At 26.1% G+C, this 25,268-nt stretch overlaps 1 protein-coding gene across 1 annotated transcript in view; it reads left to right on the top strand.

Moving 5' to 3' along the window:
• Positions 1 to 25,268, top strand: part of LOC135931659 (son of sevenless homolog 2-like) — a 41,760-nt gene that overhangs the window by 3,710 nt on the left and 12,782 nt on the right. Inside the window, exons 3-15 of the mRNA XM_065468916.1 lie at positions 95 to 193; positions 930 to 1,093; positions 1,661 to 1,857; positions 2,848 to 3,195; positions 3,560 to 3,683; positions 5,153 to 5,242; positions 5,755 to 5,828; positions 5,990 to 6,122; positions 7,252 to 7,431; positions 7,920 to 8,079; positions 9,632 to 9,733; positions 11,507 to 11,662; positions 23,866 to 24,048. Coding sequence (XP_065324988.1) covers positions 95 to 193; positions 930 to 1,093; positions 1,661 to 1,857; positions 2,848 to 3,195; positions 3,560 to 3,683; positions 5,153 to 5,242; positions 5,755 to 5,828; positions 5,990 to 6,122; positions 7,252 to 7,431; positions 7,920 to 8,079; positions 9,632 to 9,733; positions 11,507 to 11,662; positions 23,866 to 24,048 — 2,010 coding nt within the window. The remainder of the gene's footprint in view (positions 1 to 94; positions 194 to 929; positions 1,094 to 1,660; positions 1,858 to 2,847; positions 3,196 to 3,559; positions 3,684 to 5,152; positions 5,243 to 5,754; positions 5,829 to 5,989; positions 6,123 to 7,251; positions 7,432 to 7,919; positions 8,080 to 9,631; positions 9,734 to 11,506; positions 11,663 to 23,865; positions 24,049 to 25,268) is intronic.

Genomic DNA, 25,268 nt, shown 5'->3' with positions numbered 1-25,268 from the left:
ATAAATAAATGGGAAAAAAATTATGAAATATTTCTTCAATTTATTTTTACATTTTTATAAAATAAAAAATGAATAAATACTATTATTTCTGCAGTTGATACACCCACAAATCAAAGATATTTATTTGTACGTATTGCCGCGATTGTTATATATCCCAATTCTGCACTTCTTTTTCTATCACCATATTATACAAGTATTGAATTTTATTTATTTTTAAAATTTAGTCTTAAATGACCTCTTCTTTCACTCGTGATATATATATATACAACAGATAGATAATGATGATACGCAAGTCCAACTTGTCTAACACCTATTTGTAGCAAACGCGTTTTGTTCAAGCGGTGCGGTATTTAACGCTACCGAAATCACAGCTGATTCTTTAAACCGATAATATAACATATTTTTGTCGAAATTTTATCATGGCGTTTTCGTCGTTTCGCTTTATATTTATAAATTATTCCTATTGGCTTGATCCAAAACGCGCTAACTATAAATGTGGCCTAAATTTTAGTAATACTTATCATGAGAAATTAGTAAAATATTTATTTGCACATATTATAAGTACAAATAAAATGATTGATTGTATTAGACAAGTTGCAGATTTTTTTTTAAGAAAACCTTTTTTAAATTATTACAATATAACTCATGTAAAATGACATAAAAATGTATTCCCATACCAATTTGAAAATGCATTTGGTATGGAAGATTAAGCAATTTTTGTGAACATTTTTTGTCATTAAATGACGTTTTTTGTCATTAAATGACGTGTAAACTAATTTTATTTTTCCCGTCTCAGTCACAATGAGGCGATTCCGTGATACTTTAATATTTATCATGACAGATACGCCAACGATATCAGACTGAATTATTGATGTTGTTTTTATGTTTTAATTTTCTCTCTTTGCTATATCTAAAAAAAATGATAATAGGAATTGATAAAATTTTACGGATCGCGAAAGTTATTTTACCCATCTCCTAGTACTAGTATCAACGAAGAATTGATTAAACTGGAAAACGCCCTCACGGCTTTAGACTTATTGAAAGCGGATATTTTATGTCAATGTCCTCCTTGGTTACAAGGTCAGCTTAACAGGTATAATAGAATGAAAACCCTTATATATCATTATAATTTAAAATTAAATAATAAAATTAGAGGGAATATGAATGATCCTTTTAATTTTTTTTTAATATAAAACTCAGCTGAATTTAAAAGAAATGAAGAAATAGTAAAATAAATAATTTACTTGCTTTATGAAAATATCTTTTTAAGACATGTTTTTATGTATGAATGAAGCATGTTTTTGTAGGAAATTATATTGTTTAAGCATGTGCTCCCAGCTCAATTATAAAATTTTCAAGAATTCAACTAAGTTTAAACTTACCCCCACCCCTTCCCCATCTTATTTGAAAGGTCGAAATTCTTAATTGTTTGATTAGTATTTATATCGTTAGGTATATTTTCTGCTATCACTCTTATTTTGACTAAGATGGAGATCGGGGTCTCGGAGAGAAACCAGCAGATGCGGAAGGATATTTAACTAGTCACTTTTTCGGGTTCTCAGTATTCTTGTATGGGCACCCGACAATACATTAGGATCAAATATCATATATGATATAATCATTGATGTTGAAATTTTTTTTCTGTATAATAAATTCGAAGATGTTCCCGGCCTGGCAAAGAGGACTCTGACAATAACAAGACCGATTGCATCGAGGGTTGGCCCGATAAGCCCCATATCAGGGCTCTCGTAAACCTCAACACCGGAATTGTAGCCTCGAATAACGAATTCTCGTCCAATTCGACTTCCGGCGCCAACAAATTATCCAAACCATTGTCCGCGGAACTCCTTTTGATGGGTTAATCATATAATTATTAATAAATAAAAATTCGTCATATACTATCGCATGTCGGTGTTGTTAAACGAATCGATTCGAGGCGATTTTTAAAAACGGCTAACTCAATATTTTAACAAAAAAATATTGCCTGAGCCTCGAGATTTCGTTAATAAATGTCCATATCTATGTGCTTTCTATGACCAATATCTTCAGGCTTACATAATATTTTTCTGATTAAAATATTGAGTTAGCGATTATTAAAAATTGGCTCAAATAACAACACTATCTCCTATTTGTAAAGTTTGTTTCTCAATATCCTAGTATTTTTTAAGCTTACCCTGTATTCACAGTATTTTTTGTATTCTTCGCCGCGAATTTTTGCTAACTGTGAATGAGGAATTACCCTGCCACGCGCTAACTATGAATGAGAGGCAGCGTACCACACTTTTCATTTTATAAGTTATAATTCTAGATTGTAAAATAGTGAACATTCAATGACCCTAAACTTTTATCGAAAAATATTAATGACTTTCCTCTTAGTAACATTAACTGACATTTTGTTTTAGTCATATATTATTCTTATTTTTTTTTCCAATTTAAATGATATTTTAAAATGACACACGTATGTTATGTGACTAAAAAAGTACCATATATATGATTTATGAAATGTGTAATATATTCTCAATCAATTTTGAGAATATATGCGAAATAAATTACCATATGGTATAAACATTTGTTGTAGGCTAGGGTTAGCCTATATGAGATTACTTGGGTTTGCACTACGCGAACCGTCATTTTAATAATGAAAATGGTGGTAGTTATGCACTCATTTATTTTTAGTCACATGTCAAATCTTTTACGGGTGTAAAAGTACTTCTGAACAATTTTTAGGTTGACGCTGAAATAAAAGGCAATTATCCGAATTTGATTGATAACATCACGCGAAAGATTTTATTAAATAGAAATATTTCTTTTTTTTTAAATTTTTCTCGCAACATTTTTTTTTAACAGAAGGACCTCTCCTCAAAGTTACCTCACCGGATACTAACACTAATCTAGAAGAACGTTATTGTTTTTTATGGGAAAATGGTACATTTATAGCTTGCAAATCTCCCACCTTCTTTAATTCCTCTACCATGAGGCGAACTTCCTTGGAAACCTTGCTTTCTACCCTGTTAGTAGAGCCTCACGTTCACACTGCCTCGCCATTTCATTCGCTGGGCATCGCGAAAAATTCCGAATCGAAAGAAGGCAAAGAGTTCAGGGATAATGGGGAGGTTTTGACTGATTGTTACAAACCTGATTTTAAGATCTCCGAAGGGTTCGCCATCAAGAACTGCTCTGTTTACCCCGTGGAAGGTTTTTTTTTAAAAAATTTTTTAAAGCACTATAATGAATGTGTTAAATTATAATGATAATGTATTTCAGAAGAAGGAATGAACGAAAAAATAGATTTTTTTTATGCTACCGTTCAGATAATATTGTCATTAAAGTTAAAGGGCAAGCTTACAAAATAAATTATTTTCCTTTGTTATTTTTCCGCCACCACGCAAGGTTAGGCAGTGTCGCGGATACTTGTATCTTAGATATAAAATATAAGATATCTTTGTATTTTGTATTTAGAATATAAATTGAGTGGTAAGACGACTAGTTCTTTAAAAAAACAAATTAATTCCCGAAATTTATAATGAAAGAAAGAAATTAATTTTTTTTTGAAAAAAAGATGACCCATGTACTTTTCGAATAGTTCCGAATAATAATGATAATTTTATAACCTCATTTTGCTCCGAGAAATCATCAGAAACCTACGATTGGCTAAGTTTTTTGATCAAAATTAGTACTCAAAAGTAAAAAAAAATATATATTCACACAAAACGAGTTAATGAATGAAAGAACGATTGTTTTCAGAGTTGTTAACGCTCCTTTTTAAAAGTAGCTAGCTCCCGCTTTCGCTCCTACCTTCTCAAAAGGAGCTAGATCCCGCTCCCGCTACTACATTTTTAAAAGGAGCTAGCTCCCGCTTCAAGTAATGGAGTGCCACTCCTAACCGCTCCTTTGATTTTCAGTTTTTAGAAGGTACACGAAACAAAATAATATTTTTTTATCAAAAAGTTTAATTTATATTAAATGATCTATCAAAATATTTATAATCTTTTATTAGTCTTTAAAAGTAATAAATTTTCTAAATTAGAATCTAACAAACATCCACGCCTCTCCCTAAGACCTGTTTTGCAATACTAAATAAGCGCTCCATAGAAGCACTAGAGGGAAGCGGGGTATTGTATTTTATAAAGATATCTTTTAATTCAGGTATAAAAAAGGAGGTTGAACAAGTAATGAGAAAATTAAAATAAATATTAAAATATATTTAAAAAAGCATCATATCTAACAACCCAAGCTCATCTATAATGAATTGCCCAAAAATAATTATAACCATTTTAAAAAATATTATTCCAAAATAAATAAAATATAGTTACCATTTCGTAAAGAAAGATTTTTTACTTTTAGATGCTTTTTTAGATTGGATCTGCTCATTTTTGAAAATGAAATACTTTTACTAAAACGCAAAAGGTATTGCCCTTAAATTTGTTTGATCATTTAGATCAACATCTTTTAAAAGTTTAAAATATTTTTTGTATAATGGAAATGGAAATTCGATTACTTCTTCTATAATCTCTAAATCCATAATATCGAAAAAAAACTTGATATTTAATATTTAAAGGATTAGAAGAAAAACCAATATAAAACTCTGCTCAACATTTAATAATGGATAAAATAAAATAAAAATTCATTTTTATCGAATTTTAATTAACAAATATTATTAATATTTAAAAAATAATTTAATTTATACCATAAATTTAAAGGAGCGGTGGAACTGCGCTCCTCCACTCCAGCCCTAAAAGGAGCTAGCTCCCGCTCCTGCTCCTCATTTTTAAAAAGGAGAGGCGCTCCAGGCGTTTTTGAGCTCCTTAACAAATCAGATTGTATTAGATAAAAAATAAAATTAGATAAGATAAAAATATAATAAAATTTATATTAGATAAGATAGGAAGGATGGATGGAGGGATGGATAGATAGATTAAATTAGATAAGATAGATAGATAGATAGATAGATAGATAGATAGATAGATAGATAGATAGATAGATAGATAGATAGATAGATAGATAGATATACGTTATTTTTATAAACGATTAAGCTTATAGAGGGAGGAAAATATTAATTAAATAAAGAAGTGACGCAACGAATATTCAATGAATTAAAAAATATATATATCATAAAATTTTAATGTAATAATTCATTTTCCCTTTTTTATAGCTCCTTGAACAAGCAGATCTCAAGTATGATTGAAGCTGATGAATCGACTCAGCCTTACTCGATATTGGTACATTTAAAAGATAAATATAGGTATAAATAAGTCTTCTATTCTTTTTTTGTTGTATCGTTATAATTTTGAAAAGAAAAACTTTAATTTAAATTATAATAAATATTTTGGCAGTTTATTATTTATTATTTTTAAATACGTGTAAGCTTATAGAAAGGAAGGAAGGAAGGAAGGAAGGAAGGAAGGAAGGAAGGAAGGAAGGAAGGAAGGAAGGAAGGAAGGAAGGAAGGAAAAGAAAGGACACAATTACGAATCATGGTTATTTATAACCACCTATAGCATTTTAATTCATATTGGAAAGATGAGTATAAAAAATCACGAATGTGCGGGCATAATTTGTTAAATTATTTATCGAAATTATTATGATCCATAATTATCACAGTCTCTTTTAAAAATTTTTTTTTAAAGTATGATATAAGTGTGATCCCAGATTTATCAAATGATACTTAAATTTTTTTTTGTTTTAAAACGTTAATAAAATTACAATGATTTATTTAAATAAAATCAAAATATTGATAAAAATCGATTTCTTTAGATATTGCCAACAAGACACTCCACAAAATATAGTTTTTGATTGCAAGTACGATAAAGAAATTCCTTTAGTAAAAGGTTTTTTTTGTTTTTTCTTTCTTAGAAAATCTTTTGTATAAGTAATAAATGAAAAGAGAAGTGTAAAATAAAAAATTGTTTGAAAAATTAAATTAGGAGGCACACCTTGGCTTTTTTAAATTCTTGATGACTTTTAATTATCAATATTATTTAACACAAAGCTGGCACTCTGGACAAGTTGATAGAAAGATTGACCTTTCCCAAATACTCGGATCCCTTTTATTTATCTATATTCCTCGTGGTCTACAGGACTTTCGTGCATCCTACCCAACTTTTTGACGCCTTAATGGATCGGTAACTTTATGATCTAAACAAAAAGAATATGTATTTTATTATAAAGGAAAGATTTATACTCTGTTTAAAGGGAGAAGTAAGTGATTAAAGAAAGAAAGAAAGAATTTTTTTTTCTAACATCTTTAGAAGCTTTTAGAATTATTTTTTTTAGTGGAGTTATGGGAAAACATATAGTGTTTAAAGAATTGAATTTCCACATTTTTTTTTCGCGGGCAATTTTTATGTTCGGTTCAATGGCCTGATTTCCCATTTTGTTTACGCTTGATAATATAAAACGTAATTTTTGCAATTATAAATATTTTGATTTTCATTCTTTTTTTGTTCCTTTTCTTTTACAGCATGTAAGTGTTATTATGCAAAATAAAATTGCAAACCCATATACCACTATTTTTTATAGTGATTTACCGGTTTTAAATATCCGATTGGGAAAAATCCGTTATTAGCCGATATCTTATAATACCGATCCGATATGCCATATTTTATCGGATCGGCCTTTGAAAATCGGTGTCTGACACACCTCCTTTTACTTCGTATATATTATCAAGTGTAATCAGAAAGCATTCAATGATCTTCCCATTCATAGATGACAATAATATCGCTTCATTAAGTGACACCATCCAAAAAAATATACTCGTATAAATGTAATTTTATAACTTACCAATACAATTTTTATTTCTTTTTTTTCGTTACTTTTATTAATCAATACTGGGTACTTGGGTATTTATTTAGCTCAATGTTTTTAATGGCTCGATTTTGCCGATTTTAAATTTAAGATTTTTGTCAAAATAATATTACGCAAACCTCAAGATTTCGTTAATAACCAAAACTTTTGTTATCTATACCCAAAATATTCAGGTCCGCTTAATATTTTTTGGCTATAATATATTGGGTCAAAAATCTCTACTTCTTTGAAAAAAATGTCTTCAATGATTTTTGCTCAAATTTATTTTTTGAAGATTTTATTCAAACTCTGGAAAAAAAATATAGAAAAAAAATATAATAATGGCCTATTACCTATCTACTTATTTAATAATGTATTAAGATACAGCTTGTCAATAGGGTTAAAAAATGTTAATTATTAAAAATTATTAAAACTGCCGATATTTTAACAAAAAATTATTTTTAAAAGCTATAACATTCCCGAAATCGATGATCATACTCTGGAAAATATCAAGAAATCTTTCCGTGATCGCCACAATAGCGCGAAATCACTGAATCAACCATCGCTGACGGAAGAAAATTTGGAGATAGCGTGCAAGGAAGCTTTGTTGAAATTTAGGAAAGAATTCGTGGTTTTGGTTCAGTTTAGGTATTCATTTTTAGCACGCCATAATATCACCATTTATTATTATTATTATTATTATAATGTTACGCTATGTGTTGATGACCCCACCTAGACTAATCATAATTTATTTAATTTGCCATTATCTTCTATATTGGCTATCTGCCCCTTTCAATCGATTATATCATAATCTCGCTATCTACTTACTTTTACACATCAATCATGTGAATATATCCAGGTATATTACTAGTTTTTTCAGTTTGTTGGGGCTCATTGGGTGCTCATTAACTGAAAGAAAATTTCTGAAATCTCCAAAATTTTGACGGAACTCCAAGCCCAATAAACCCTATAGAGACACCATTGTTTATACCGCCCCAACTCTTTCTTACATATATATCTCATTTTTATCAAAAATATCATCTTGTTTCTTCCAATATTCCGCACAGACTTCATGAAAAAAAATAATGAAATTTATTTTATCATCAATAAAAAATAAAATCGACCAAAATATTTAGGGTTATAAACGTGTTGAGGCAATGGCTCAATTACCATTATTACGATTTCAAGAGGGATCCCACTTTGACCTCCAAACTTCGGACTTTTTTGGACCATTTACGTGTAAAAAAATCGAAAAGACGATGCGTTCAAATGATGAATAATTTGATTGATAAAAGGGTAATTATATTTATAATATATATATGAATTTAAAAATAAATAGCATACCATATATATATATATATAAGTATTAATAAATAATTTAATGGATATATGGGTAATTATATATCAATATATATATAAAAGGTAACGAAATACATGGTACTGCTAATACAGAATTATAATAAAGAAAGATTTTTTTTTATATATATCATGACTTCAAATATGTTAACTTAATATTGTCGCCCATTTTAATCTATCACCAAAAGAAAAATGGGTACAAATTAAATAGTAACGCACAAATTGAGCATATGCGTTTTGCGATAATTTTTTAATTAAAAAAAACGTAACACATCCCGATGTTTAAATTTGAGGTTGCCTTTTTTTTTATTATAGTCGATTCAAAATTTTAACTAAGTATCTTAAAAAAAAAGAATTTTGTTTTTGAAAATTATATTATCTTCTGCATTTTTCTTTCTTTATAGTGCACACAAATTGAGCGTTTACGTTTTGTCGTAATTTTTTTTATAAAAAAAACGTAACGCATCCCTTGTTTAAATTAAGATTGCCTTTTTTATTGATATTGTCGATTCAAAATTTTAAATAAGTTCTGAATAAAGGATTTATCTTTGAAAATTATATTATCGTCTGCCTTCTTATTTCTTTAATTTCTAAATATTCCTTTTTAGGATATAAGTATATAATTTTTACAAAGCGAAGAATAAAAAAAGTAATGAAAAAGCAAACTTATTTGCGTTTTTTAAAATGGTTGCGAACGCGCACGAGGCCATTTGAAATGCATTATCTGCGCTTGCAAGCAGCTTTTGAAACGCTCAATTTGTGCGCATGAATAATTTCTAAATATTCCATTTTGAAATATAAGTAAGTTAATTTTTTTTTAAACATTATAATATTACAAAAATTAAGAATAAAAAAAGTATTGAAAAAGGCAAACTTTTTTTGCGTATTTTTTTTAAAAAAATGGTTGCTAACGCCAAACGGTAATTTTACCAAATTTGCTCGATCCCAATTTGAAATGCATTATTCGCGATTGCAACGCAGCATCTGATACGCTTAATTTGTGCATACTAATAAATGTGTGCGATGCGAGTTTGTATAGCCGTTAGAAAAAATATTTTGATGAATTAAAATGATACTTTAAAAAAAATTGCCTAAAAATAAAAAGTGAAGGAAATTTTTAAGCGGGTGTCCAATAACTTCTTCTTTTTTTTTATAAAAATTCTAATTGTTTTAAAGCGTTCAGAAGTTTGAAAATTTTAATGAAAATCATGAGTTAATTTGTTTTGGACATTTGTTTTTTTTATATTTAAAAAAGCTTATATATTTTTTTTCTTATAAAATTTTTATAAGTTTTCTAATCGTATTTTTTGATATTTTGAACTTATCTGAAAAGAAAAAAATACATAATTTTGTTCTATTTTTTTTTATGTTTTATTTGTATTAATTTTTCTTTTTTTTTAAAATTAAATTTAAAAAAAATATTTATTGTTTCAAAATTGCAAATATAAATTTTTATACTTTATTATATATTTAAAAAAAAAATTTTTTTTAGCTAGAAAATAAGGACAAAAATATAGAATTCATTTTCAATGTACAACCACCTCAGATCGAATGGTACATAGCTAAATCCAAAGATCAATTTAATATTTTGACGGTTAGCATTTAAAAAATAAAAAAAATTAAAACGGACAGAAAGGAATATGTAAAGAAAGGGAGGTAATGAAAGAAGGTAATCAAAAAAATAGTAAAGAAATCATGTAAAAAAAGTAATATATAAAAGGGTAGCTCAAATAAAAAACGCCGCGTTTTGAAATCTCCATAACTCTAAAACGCGTCACATTTTTTTTAATATATATAATAATATATGTTTACATATACTCTAAATTTTTTTTTTATAACTTAACCCGTTTGTTAGATAATCGAGAAATAATTCAAGATCCTCAATTATCATTTAAAAATAGGCTATATGGGTTTCCGTCATGTATGACTCAATGATGTGTATTATATATATACTACTAGATTGGCGATTCATTAATTGAATATGTCCATATGGAGAGATATGGTTTGCACGCTCACTAATTATCATAATATGAATGCACATTAATACCATTTAAATGACGTGCAAACCACAAAAATGGCGCTACAGCTGACTCCTATGTATGGACACCTTTTGATGCATTTTATGTATGAATCACTAATCTAGTAGTATTTATATGTACCTTATTGGTTTGACTATAGCCATAATCGTAAGATATAACGCAAAACACGCATACCTTGAGATCTTTATAATACAATTATAAAAGTATCCCGATACATAAATATAATTTATATCAATGAAATAATGTTGGATCAGTTCGCTTTTCCCCCTTGTATAACTTGTTTTTAACAATCTCATTTCCCACTGAACGAACGCCAATTTAATTTATTTTCCTTGCGGAATTACGGGGCCTATATTTTCACGACTTCTTTTTTTTTCTTAGTTTGTCTAAACATCCAAGCCTATTTTGATAAATTTAAGGTCTTAAATTCATTTCAAAGTTGATAATAAAGTGGACTTAGATCTGGGGACCTTGTTTAGAAGTAGCTTTGAAGATCGCTAAACTGCACTACATTTTTCACACTTTTTTTCAGAGAATTCAGGGATCGAAATTGGTCCGCATTCCAGTTTTTTTTCCTCCTCACATAATTTTATCGGATATAAGATCTTCTTTTGTGATATTTTTAATTTACAAAATTATCGTTTTGATTTGAGGGGGGAGGGATGTCAATAAAAGGCGCTTAATAATCATATTTGCTTGATAACCTATATATGTCGCGTTATAATTTATGATTCGGGGAAATTTTTGAAAAAAAAAAGAAGTACGTCTCGCCATAGTCCAGCATAATGAGAGTTCTTGAAAAAAATTTTTTGAGGGTCTTTATAGAGTTAATTTTTATCAAATTTTCAGTATTTTTTTTAGGTCTCAATTTTCTTAAAAAAAATGCAATTTTAAATTCTTAAAAATTTTGAGGATATTAAATTTAATATACTTTTAATAATTAAATATGAAATATCATTTAAAAAAATAAACATTTCCAAGCGCGACGTTTTTTAAGCTATCCGATATATAGAAAATGGGAGGTGGGGAAGAAAAATATAGAAAGAGAGAAAAGGAAGCAAAGAAAGGTATGTCTATAAATCCAGACTATTTTATCGTTAAAGTTTCCAGGATGTTTTTTTTACCGAGTCTAACCTTATTTGCATATAACATTTTGCTTTACTCATAAGTTTTTTAAAATCGAGATTTCATATTAACTATTACATTTTGCTTAAAACAATAAAATTGCAAACTTTCCTTAGCTACAAAAAATATATTATTATTTCGAATGTTACTATAACTATAACTCCTCTCGTAAAGTGTGAACATTTAAAAAAAATATTATATAGTTACACCCTGTCGAGCTAGCCCGTCAGTTAACTCTATACGAATTTGAGCTCTACAAGGCCATAAAGCCTTCCGAATTGATCGGAACGGCATGGATCAAGCGGGATAAGCATTACACTTCGCCTAACCTCCTTAAAATGACACAGCATTCTACTAAAGTATATTTTTATAAGTAGCGGATTAAAAAAAATAATGGAAAAACGCGTTACTTTTTTTTAGAATATAATTTTATTTAATTTTTTTAGCTCGCTTCGCATACGCCCTTAAATATTTGTTGTATTTTCATAAATATTTAGAGTATAATATATAATTAAATTAAGGTTAACAAGTTGGAATTAATATATCAAACGAGGCAACGTTTTATAATAATTGCCAACATATCCATTCATTTTTTTTTACTTATTTCCTGTAAACTGTGTGAAATGGAAATATTTTTGTTTTTAAAGGCGCTTAAGAATAGTAATGGTATCTTTGTTCAATTTCAAATACGAATTGAATTTAAATGGATTAGTAATTCCTCAATCATGTTTTTGAATGAGGTAAGGTGATAAATTTGTAATTAGGCCTAAAACGAATTATTTGTTATTCGAAATTCGATTCGATTCGTATTTTACGAATACGAATAGCACAATTTCGAATCGAATATAAATAATGAGGAAAATTATTCGTATTATTCGAAATTATTTATATATAAATATTCGTAATTTTTCGCAAATATTTTATTTGTAGTTGTAAATTATTGTAAGTATAATAAAAAAGAAGTAATTAAATTTTCCTAGTGGATATCATTTTATTTTATTTCCTATTATCTTTATCAAATCCATAACTTATATTAATTGCTGTCAAATTTTAATGGAAGAAAAGGAAAAGCCCCAAACCCAAAGTAAACAAAAATATAATTATTTTATTTTGATACTTTCTCTTTATTTAATCATTTTTGGTGTTAAGATTCCTGGCTAAGCCACTGCTTTCAAAATATTATTGTTAGTGATTATGGCAATGTAATAAATAGTGATGAAGATTTTATGATAGTGATTATGATAGAATTAGATGATTTACTTTAAAATTTGATAAAAAATAAGGTTACTAAATGGGAAAAGAATTTTCCTAATCAAAGAATAAGAACTAGTCAAGAAAATTTAGTTATTTGCCAGAAACTTAAGAATGTGAGAAAGATTGTTTTGGCTTGTTCTTTTTAAATATATTCTTAAATTTATGCAAATACTATTTTTAATCAAAGTACAACAAATACAATGAATTATTTATATTTTGAAAATATTTTTATATTTTTTTTTAATACCAATATTTGCATAAGAATTATTTAAATTTTATATAATTTTTTATACAATAAAATTTTTATTGCATAAATTTAAGAATATATTTAAAAAGAACAAGCCAAAACAATCTTTCCCATATTCTTAAGTTCCTTGGCAAATAAATTACTAATTTTCTTGACTAATTCTTATTCTTTGATTAGGAAAATTCTTTTCCCATTCAGTGACCTTATTTTTTATCAAATTTTAAAGAAAATCATCTAATTCAGATAGTGTATCATAATAACTATCATAAAATCTTCATCACTATTAATTACATTGTGATAATCACTTCTAATAAAATGATATTACATGTATAATATATGTACTACAAATTTAACAATAATATTTTGAAGTTTTATTTGCAGTGCCAGGATTTTCTCTCCCAACTCTCACATTTTTTATGAACACTCAATTACGCTATGTTAAATTTATTTTAAATATTTGCATATAAGAATAAGATATAACAAAATTTTAGAAAGTATTTCATCATTATAGATTTTATTTATTATATTAAAATACTTTAATAGCATAAATTTCCTTTATTTAATCATAAATTTTTTTTAATTATTTAAAATAAATATTAAAATGTAAATATTTTATATAGATTATAATTTTAAAAATTTTATTGTATAAAAAATTATATAAAATTTGAATAATTCTTATGCAAATACTGGTATTTTAAAAAAATATGAAAATATTTTAAAAATATAAATAATACATTGTATTTGTACTTTGATTAAAAATATGCATAAATTTTAAGAATATATAATCACTTCTAATAAAATGATATTACATGTATAATTTATATACTACAAAATTAACAATAATATTTTGAAGTTTTAATTGCAGTGGCTTAGCCAGGATTTTCTCTTTCAACTCTCCCATTTTTTATGAACACTCAATTGCTTACATCTTAGGCTATGTTAAATTTATTTTAAATATTTGCATAAAAGAATAAGATATAACAAAATTTTAGAAAGTATTTCATTATAAATTTTATTTATTATATTAAAATACTTTAGTAGCATAAATTTCCTTTATTTAATCACAAATTTATTTTTATTATTTAAAACAAATTTTAAAATGTAAATATTTTTATAATTTTAAAAATTTTATTGTATAAAAAATTATATAAAATTTAAATAATTCTTATGCAAATACTGGTATTTAAAAAAAATATGAAAATATTTTCAAAATATAAATAAAACATTGTATTTTTACTTTGATTAAAAATAGTATTCGCATAAATTTTAAGAATATATTTAAAAGAAACTAATATAATATTTTTTTTGATTTGAAAAGATAGGTTTAATTTTTAATTCATAAGAGGAATAAAAATATAAATTAAAATATTTTTATTTTTAAAAAACAGCCTCCCCCATGCTAATGCCACTGTTTAATTAATTTACTGTTTCTTAATTTTTAAATATTTTTTCTTTCAGCTCCTAATGTATCAATGATCTGGTATTTCAGGAAAGATGGTAAGCATGTATTTTATATGATATATATAATTTTAAATATATTCAAAGATCAATTAGAAAATCTTGATGGAAGAAGTTATGGTGAAGGACATAGTCAATCCTTGAATAGTTCTAGATCTACTTCAATATCTGATCAGATGTTAATGTTAGGCGGAAAAATTCTTTAATATAGAACCATTATCTGCATGATTCTAAAACGGTGACAGCTAAATGTAAGATATGCAATGTAGAAATAATGTGCAAGAAAAAAACTACCTCGGTACTAATTAATAATAATAAAAGATTTCATCAAATAATTCAAAATAATAATACGATAAAAAACAATTTAAATAATGTGTCCAAAACAAATGCTGATGATATTAAGCATCATTTATTAAAATTTTTATTCAAGTCAAATATACCATTTAAAATTCTCGCCACACAGGAATTCAAGTCATTGGTTAGAGCTTTGAATCCTGACATAAAAATATGTTCAATACCCTCAATTAAACAATATATGAATGAGATTTATGATCAAGAATTCAATAAAGTTAAAATAATTATAAATAATTTAAAGTGCCAAATTAACTTTACCACTGACATATGGTCAAGCCCCACTAATGTACCATTTTTAGGGTTGACCTGCCACTTTATTGATGAAAAATAGGAAATGAAATCATTATTATTATATATAGTTTTATTCACAGATTCACATTCTGGTGAAAATATATATAGAGTTTTCTCAAATTATAAAAAATTATAATATCGACATATGTAACATAGCTACTTGTGATAATGCTAGCTCTAATTCGACTTTCATAAAAATTCTTCGTGTAAAAAATCCAAATTGTAAAATTTTACATGTACGATGTTTTGCACACGTACTTAATTTAGTTGTACAAGAAATACTTAAAAAAATAGACATGCAATTATCCAAATTAAGAATAATCATAAAGATTATTCGCAATTCGTTTACAAAGACAAGAATCATGCAAAATGTATGCTCCTCGCTAATTCCCCCTATAAAATATTTAAAATTAAATTTAGACACTTCCATTAGATGGAACAGTTCTTATTTAATGATCGAAAGAGCGATTAAAATGAGAAGGGTTATTGATGAGGTTGTAACTCAGATATATGATGATATATCTGATATCGAAGAACGGAAACTGAGCGAAGTAATTTAATTTTATTTACTAATTATTTTTTATCAGGATGATTGGACTACCTTAATCAACATACAAAACAATTTAAAAACCTTTTTTGATTTTACCAATGATATATGTGGTGACACATATCTTACCTTAAATCTAGTCATCCCTTTTTATGTTTCCTTAATAGAACATTTAACCCTATAAATGCTATTGATAAAATAGGAAATTATTATAATCTTACAAATATTGAAACAATAATATCAACCATATTGGCAAGATTAAAAGTCCAATTTTTTGAACAATTACCTTCGTCGTATAATATAAATACGACAAATCTATTAAAAAAAATTAAGGATGTATATAATTAATACAAAATGAAATACAATATCAATACTACATCATCGATTCGATTCGAAAATTTTTATAAAGCTTATAAAAAATATATATTTTTTTTGCAAAAAAATTATAAACAGATATAATGTTTTAAGATGACATTTTTAAGGATTCTCTATACAACAATTTACACAAAATAAACGAAATAAAACCAAATGATTTCATATAACGTTATCCAAACAAATTGGCCAAAAACGTCCGATTTATAGATTAGAATTGCTTATAAAAAATATTTAAATTATTTCTTCAATCTAATATACAAATTTTATTAAAGTATTCTGAAAATATACAATATTTTTATTTTATAAACATCAAAATATAATACACAAAAAATTTAATTATAGAATATCTGAATTTGTTAATATCCAATTTTTTATACATAACGTCTTTTTATAGTATCCTCTTTCAGAGACATCCTATTTTTCATTATCATATTCGTTCCCATTTAAAACAACCGCTCACATGAAGCCGATGATCCCTGAATTGACAAGATATCACTTGCCATTTTCGACAACACGGGAAAATCCCCATGCAATCTCCACCATTCTAACGGGCTCTTATTAGATTCGATTCTTACTTCACTAAGATATGTCTCCACTTCACATATTGATGTGATGTTATTTTGTTTGAATATTCTATCCATGTTTGACTGTACTGTTGCACTAACTGATGTAGTATTGATATTGTATTTCATTTTGTATTGATTATATACACCCTTAATTTTTTTTTAATAGATTTGTCGTATCTATATTATACGACGAAGGTAATTGTTCAAAAAATTGGACTTTTAATCTTGGATCCAATATGGTTAATATTATTGTTTCAATATTTGTAAGATTATAATAATTTCCTATTTTATCAATAGCATTTATAGGGTTAAATGTTCCATTAAGGAAACATAAAAAGGGATGACTAGACTTAAGGTAGGATATGTATCACCACATATATCATTGGTAAAATCAAAAAAGGTTTTTAAATTGTTTAGTATGTTGATTAAGGTAGTCCAATCATCCTGATAAAAAATAATAATTAGTAAATAAAATTAAATTACTTCGCTCAGTTTCCGTTCTTCGATATCAGATATATCATCATATATCTGAGTTATAACCTCATCAATAACCCTTCTCATTTTAATCGCTCTTTCGATCATTAAATAAGAACTGTTCCATCTGATGGAAGTGTCTAATTTTAATTTTAAATATTTTATAGGGGGAATTAGCGAGGAGCATACATTTTGCATGATTCTTGTCTTTGTAAACTAATTGCGAATAATCTTTATGATTATTCTTAATTTGGATAATTGCCTGTCTATTTTTTTAAGAATTTCTTGTACAACTAAATTAAGTACCTGTGCAAAACATCGTACATGTAAAATTTTACAATTTGGATTTTTACACGAAGAATTTTTATGAAAGTCGAATTAGAGCTAGCATTATCACAAGTAATTGCTATGTTACATATGTCGATATTATAATTTTTTATAATTTGAGAAAACTCTATATATATTTTCACCAGAATGTGAATCAGTGAATGGAATTATATCTAATAATAATGATTTCATCTCCCATTTTTCATCAATAAAGTGGCAGGTCAACCCTAAAAATGGTACATTAGTGGGGCTTGACCATATGCCAATGGTAAAGTTAATTTGGCACTTTACATTATTTATAATTATTTTAACTTTATTGAATTCTTTATTATAAATCTCATTCATATATTGTTTAATTGAGGGTATTGAACATATTTTTATGTCAGGATTCAAAGCTCTAACCAATGACTTGAATTCCTGTGTGGCGAGAATTTTAAATGGTATATTTGACTTGAGTAAAAATTTTAATAAATGATGCTTAATATCATCAGCATTTGTTTTGAACACATTATTTAAATAGTTTTTTATCGTATTATTATTTTGAATTTTTCGATGAAATCTTTTATCATGATAATTAGTGCCGAGGTAGTTTTTTTCTTGCACATTATTTCTACATTGCATATCTTACATCTAGCTGTCTCCGTTTTAGAATCATGCAGATAATGGTTCCATATTAAAGAATTTTTCCGCCTAACATTAACATCAGTTTGATCAGATATTGATGTATATCTATAACTATTCGAGGATTGACTATGTCCTTCACCATAACTCCTTCCATCAAGATTTTCTAATTGATCTTTGAATATATTTAAAATTATAATATCATATAAAATACATACTTACCATCTTTCCTGAAATTCCAGATCATTGATACATTAGGCTGAAAGAAAAAATATTTAAAAATTAAGAAACAGTAAATTAATTAAACAGTGGCATAAGCATGGGGGAGTCTGTTTTTTAAAAATAAAAATATTTTAATTTACATTTTTATTCCTCTTATGAATTAAAAATTAAACCTCTCTTTTCAAATCAAAAAAAATATTATGTTAGTTTCTTTTAAATATATTCTTAAATTTATGCAAAATTTATGCAAATATTATTTTTAGTCAAAGTACATATGCAATGTATTATTTTGAAAATATTTTCATATTTTTTTTAAATACCAGTATTTGCATAAGAATTATTTAAATTTTATATAATTTTTTATACAATAAAATTTTTAAAATTATAATCTATATAAAATATTTACATTTTAAAATTTATTTTAAATAATAAAAATAAATTTATGATTAAATAAAGGAAATTTATGCTACTAAAGTATTTTAATATAATAAATAAAATTTATAATGAAATACTTTCTAAAATTTTGTTATATCTTATTCTTATATGCAAATATTTAAAATAAATTTAACATAGCCTAAGATGTAAGCAATTGAGTGTTTATAAAAAATGGGAGAGTTGGGAGAGAAAATCCTGGCTAAGCCACTGCAATTAAAATTTCAAAATATTATTGTTAATTTTGTAGTATATAAATTATACATGTAATATCATTTTATTAGAAGTGATTATATATTCTTAAAATTTTTGCAAATACTATTTTTAATCAAAGTACAAATACAATGTATTATTTATATTTTGAAAATATTTTCATATTTTTTTAAAATACCAGTATTTGCATAAGAATTATTTAAATTTTATATAATTTTTTATACAATAAAATTTTTAATATAATCTATATAAAATATTTACATTTTAATATTTATTTTAAATAATTAAAAAAAATTTATGATTAAATAAAAGAAATTTACGCTATTAAAGTATTTTAATAAATAAAATCTATAATGATGAAATACTTTCTAAAATTTTGTTATATTTTATTCTTATATGCAAATATTTAAAATAAATTTAACATAGCCTAAATGAGTGTTCATAAAAAATGGGAGAGTTGAGAGAGAAAATCCTGGCTAAGCCACTGCAAATAAAACTTCAAAATATTATTGTTAATTTTGTAGTATATATATTATACATGTAATATCATTTTATTAGAAGTGATTATCACAATGTAATTAATAGTGATGAAGATTTTATGATACTGATTATGATACATAATCTGAATTAGATGATTTTCTTTAAAATTTGATAAAAAACAGGGTTGTGCATTTGACCGGTCAAATACAATTCGGTCAATTGACCGATATTTGACCGGTCAAATATGGTCAAATTCAAATAAATGTTTTTTACACCAATATTAACTTTATTTTGTATTATATAATATTATAATAAATCTATGTATAATAATAAATATCATAATATTTTTTAATTCATTTTATAGTCAATGTTTCACCCTCCGTGGCAGAGTCTTGTTCCGATTCATATTCAATATCATTATTTTCTTTAATATTTTTAATCAATCTTAAATTATGATACACTCTTACTAATTTTCCTGCTGTAGAAGCCTTTAATCTATTTCTGTTTTTCGTGTGAATATTGCCCCAAACCGACCAATTTCTTTCAGAAGAAGAAGTCGAACTAGGAAATGATAGTAAAATATTAGCGACTTCTCTTAATGGGCAATGTGGGCAAAATGCATTCCACCAACTTGAGGCCGAAATTTGATTGTTTCTTATGGAAGTTACAACTTTCCACATATTATGGCTATTAAATATACCGCTTTTGCTTCTGAAATTTACTATATTACTCAAAATATTTTGATTATCACCACCTTGTAAAATACCCAATTCTTGTATTATATTACATGCTTCATCAAATTCAGTATTAGTAAGATGCTCCCCTTGATTTTGGGGGTCCAATAAATAAGCAGCATTGTGAGCACATGTATTTAGATCAGTTTTTCTCTTTTCAAACATAACCTTAATTTTTTTTTCTTGAGATGGAGAAAATATAGAATCATGGCATGATTGTATTATGTGTTTTTCCAAATTAAGCATCTCGTTTTTTACTTGGGCCAAAGTACATTTATCCCCTTGAACTTTCAACAATGAGGTAGCTAAAGGTTGGAGTATAGCTAAAAATTTTAAATTTTTCGTCCAAAATTCTTCGTTTAATATATTATTGGTAATTTCTATGGGACAAATATCACAAACAGCTTCTTCAACAACTGATGCTTTTAGAGTTTCTTGCATATTTGAATTTGCTCCATACATTTTATTGACGATGCCCATCTTGTTTGGCTAATTGTACTTAATGTAGATGGTATGCCATGAAGATTCTTATTACGGGAAAATACTGCAGCTGGTATGTGTTTATTCTTGAAAAATTTAACAATTTTTTTAATTATTGAAATATGGTCACTGAAGGCGTTCAATCGTTCAAAATCGTGAAAGAATAACTGCAATGTATGCGCTGCACAACCATAACATTGTATATGATTATAAATAGATTCAGATTTTAGAATTCTCCAGGCTGCTTTCATGTTAGCGGCATTATCAGTAACTAAAGAATATACTTTTACCGGATTCAATTCATGAATTACATTTTTAAATTCCTGGGCAATATAATCTGCCGTATGGCGATTTTCCTCAGTATTTAGAAATTTGTAGAACACTGGAACAGGCGTCATCACCATAAAATTAATAATACTCTCGTTTCTAATGTTGCTCCAGCCATCTGATACAATTGATAAGTAAGGAGCTTTATCTATTATATCTGCAACTCTCACCTCCATATCACCTGACGCTTTGTCTAGAATGTGTAAATAGGACGTAGTTTTTTAAAAAATTCTTGGATGTAGGGATTTTCAGTGATGTGGAAAGGTAAATTGCTCGCATATACAGCCTTTGCAAACAATTGATCCAGCTCATTTTTTTCTTTGGGATTAATTCTATCTATGAAACCGGTTACACAAGATTGAGATTTATATTTAATCGCCTTGCTTGTAGATTGATTAGAAATAATGGAATCAAATTCTCCTGAGTCACAAGACAAAATATTGTTCATTTGATAATCATTCTCACTAATTTCACCCAATTCTTCATTAGAGTTAGACTTAGAAGTATTACAAATTACATTTGTGATAATTTTTGTAGAGGTTGATATTTTGGAATTTGAATAAAATTTTTCCTTAATTATAACAGGGCACATAATACAGCTGCTTAATAAATGTTTGACCATTCTATCAACGTGGGTGATATAGGACATCTTGCAAAACTTGCACACCGCTTTAACTGATTTACCATCGCGTACTTCTTGAAAATGTTTCCAAACATGATGCTTTGGTTTGACCATAATCCCTAATATATTAAAATTTAACAAAAAATGATTTTGATTATTGTAAAGTTAATCAATCTTAACTATTTTATAATTATCGACCAATTATTCCAATAATTTCTTAATATTATAAATATAATATAATATATATATAACTTTTTACCAGAATTGAATAATATTCCTTAAATCTGACCAGAACAATTAAAATGAAAATTAATTTTAAAAACCAAATATAGCAAGTGTAAGTAAAACAAATGAGAATTAATATAATTTATACTCGGCTAAATATTAAATAAAATTTAAATTTATTAAAAAATAAGAATGAAAAAATTATATTATGATTATAATAAATCGGGTATTTTTATTTTTTTTAAGAAAAATGAATTGAAAAAAATAAAGAAGGCGAGAAACGGCAATGATTAGGCAAAAAAATAACTAAAAATATTACTATATTTAGAAAAATTACATATTTATATTTTAATAAAAAAATAATAAGATTGATAAACATGCTTTTAATGCATACTAGTTAATTATATCAAAATATTTATTCGCCATTAATATTTTAGAGTATTTGACCGTATTTGACCGGTCAAATACTCCTCCGGTCAATTGACCGACATGCCAACCCTGATAAAAAATAAAGTCACTGAATGGGAAAAGAATTTTCCTAATCTAAGAATAAGAACTAGTCAAGAAAATTAGTTATTTATCTGCCAAGGAACTTAAGAATATGGGAAAGATTGTTTTGGCTTGTTCTTTTTAAATATATTCTTAAATTTATGCAATAAAAATTTTATTGTATAAAAAATTATATAAAATTTAAATAATTCTCATGCAAATATTGGTATTAAAAAAAAATATGAAAATATTTTCAAAATATAAATAATTCATTGTATTTGTTGTACTTTGATTAAAAATAGTATTTGCATAAATTTAAGAATATATTTAAAAAGAACAAGCCAAAACAATCTTTCTCACATTCTTAAGTTCCTGGCAAATAACTAAATTTTCTTGACTAGTTCTTATTCTTTGATTAGGAAAATTCTTTTCCCATTTAGTAACCTTATTTTTTATCAAATTTTAAAGTAAATCATCTAATTCAGATAGTTTATCATAATCACTATCATAAAATCTTCATCACTATTAATTACATTGCCATAATCACTAACAATAATATTTTGAAAGCAGTGGCTTAGCCAGGAATCTTAACACCAAAAATGATTAAATAAAGAGAAAGTATCAAAATAAAATAATTATATTTTTGTTTACTTTGGGTTTGGGGCTTTTCCTTTTCTTCCATTAAAATTTGACAGCAATTAATATAAGTTATGGATTTGATAAAGATAATAGGAAATAAAATGAAATGATATCCACTAGGAAAATTTAATAACTTCTTTTTTATTATACTTACAATAATTTACAAATACATATAAAATATTTGCGAAAAATTACGAATATTTATATATAAATAATTTCGAATAATACGAATAATTTTCCTCATTATTCATATTCCATTCGAAATTTAGAATCGAATTTCGAATAACAAATAATTCGTTTTAGGCCTAAGTGTGATAAAACAAGTTTTAAAAGATGAATCAAAATTTAAAAACAAAAAACTACATTAAATAACCATGGTTTTTTACCACCTTTAATTTATAAGTTGTGCAATCAATATTGCGCAAAAATTCTAATTTAATATCTTAAATCTTAAAATAATATATTATTCAATTAAAGCCGTAAATTTATCAATTGCTAATGTTTTTTATAAAATTAATAGAAAAACAGCATTTAAGCCCTTTCTTAAAATAAAAAAAATAAAAAGATTTTTAAAAAATCTTGACAAAATTATAAAGAACATAAATTACATTCCTAATGCTCTTCAATATTAAAACACCAGGTATTAAAAATTATAAGAAGTTTAAAAAAAATTGGACAAACACGGGAAGAACGATAGAAAAAAAACATAGAACATCATTTAATCAAAAGCTATTTTGTTTCAGGCATGGCGACACATTCGTTAGAAGAGGATGTCATAATTGATTTTGTAAATATAAAGGTTTTAGCCAATACGAAAATATAAAAATAGATCAGTTAGAGAATCAATTGAGATAGGAGGAAGGAATTTTGTTTTTAATTACCTTAAATTTGGGAAAGATTTTTTAAAGGAATTTCACATCAGCAATAATGTAATCGAATATTTTTATTAAACAATTATTTTTCAATATATACACAAAATTTTCGCGCGTCTTAACATGTGTGACCATAAAATATTTTTTGAAAATTTTATTTTATTAAAATATAATGTGACAAAGACAACAAAAGTTGTCGAAATATTTTTAAAATTAAAATTTTCATAGCATTATATAGAAAAAAAAATGAATAAGTGTAATCTTTTAATATTGAATTGATAAAAAAAATAAAATAAGATTTTAATAAAAACAGATTACTTATTGGCTAGAGAGAAGTATCTTATATACGGAAAATTTAGAAGAACGTACCGCTGTCCTATTGCGTATCATCGAAATTATGCTCGTTTTGAACGATCTCAACAATTTTAACGGACTTTTGGAATTTATTAGTGCCCTCAATTCGGCCCCCGTTTATAGGCTGAACCAAACTTTTCAAGTTTATATCTATTTTCATCACAAGCATATAATTAATATTAGAATAAATGTAAAGCTCTGCGTCTTTCTTTGTAATAGGACTTAGGATGTGTGTCAATGTGTAATTAAAAGCGACACATGCCAATCGCTATTTTTTTTAGAGGCCCGCCCTACAGTCAATCTATTTAAGATGAAAATAGAGTGCCGCTATTTTTATATTATGGCCATACGGTTGTTTGGAAGAGTGGCGAGAGAATGAGCCAATAGGTTTATTGAAGATAGAAAATCGATGATAATATAAAATAATTTTATTGGATAATTTGATGAAAAAAATTGGATGATAGAAATTTTTTTTTAAATTCAAAAATATATCTTTATCTAAATACTTTTTTTTATAAAATCATCTAATCAATTATTTTAAATTAAAACTATACCACCAAAATATTTTATTATCAAACTTTTCGAATAATTTTAAAAAAGCTTAAAGTTTAATAGTATCCTTGTTTTATTGGAAACAGAATCAACATTGATTATTTGTAAGAAGGACCTTGCTTTTAAAGTATTTAATAAAAGTGTCTATGAGTTAGCCAATTTTTTTTTCAAATTGAGGGAGGGAGGTTGACTCAATTGGCCAGCTATTTAATCGAGGTAAATTTTGTTAACACATCAAGCTTAGGGCCACTACCCTGCATTCACAGTTAGCGCAAATTCGCGGTAAATTATATAAAATATGATATAAATTTAATAATTTTACATTCATTTTTGTTAACTTCGCCGCGAATTTGCACTAACTGTAAAATGCAGGGTTAAGACGAGTTTTTTTTTGTATTATATAATTTATTATATTTTAAAATTTTAAGAAATTAAACGTTTTAAAGAATAAATTAAGGGAGAAATCAGAGGCGTAAGTGGGGGAAAGCCAAAAAAAAATTTAGATGCCAGGTATTTTCAAAAATATTATTGATTCCTAGCTCTTATCGCACATGTATTCCAATTCATTATTTATTTATCCCATTCATAGCAGAAATATTACTCGAATAATTTATTTTTTATCAATTAATATCGCTTTCAAATTTTCCTTAGCGTTATATTTGTCTATTTTAAAATTTTCCGCCAAATCATTTGAAACCTTTGCTGGAAGGGTAAAATATTTCAAAAAAATGACATCGATTTGATTTAGACCACGAGAATAGCTAAGAACTAGTTTTGTTAAATGGCTCGATTTGAGCCGATTTTTAAAAA

The sequence above is a fragment of the Gordionus sp. m RMFG-2023 genome, chromosome 1 (assembly GCF_954871325.1).
Source record: "Gordionus sp. m RMFG-2023 chromosome 1, tfGorSpeb1-WG-v2, whole genome shotgun sequence".
Classification (NCBI taxonomy): Eukaryota; Metazoa; Nematomorpha; class Gordioida; order Chordodea; family Parachordodidae; genus Gordionus; species Gordionus sp. m RMFG-2023.
The sequence above is the reverse complement of the archived record's forward strand: the minus strand, read 5'-3'. Positions and strand labels throughout refer to the sequence as shown.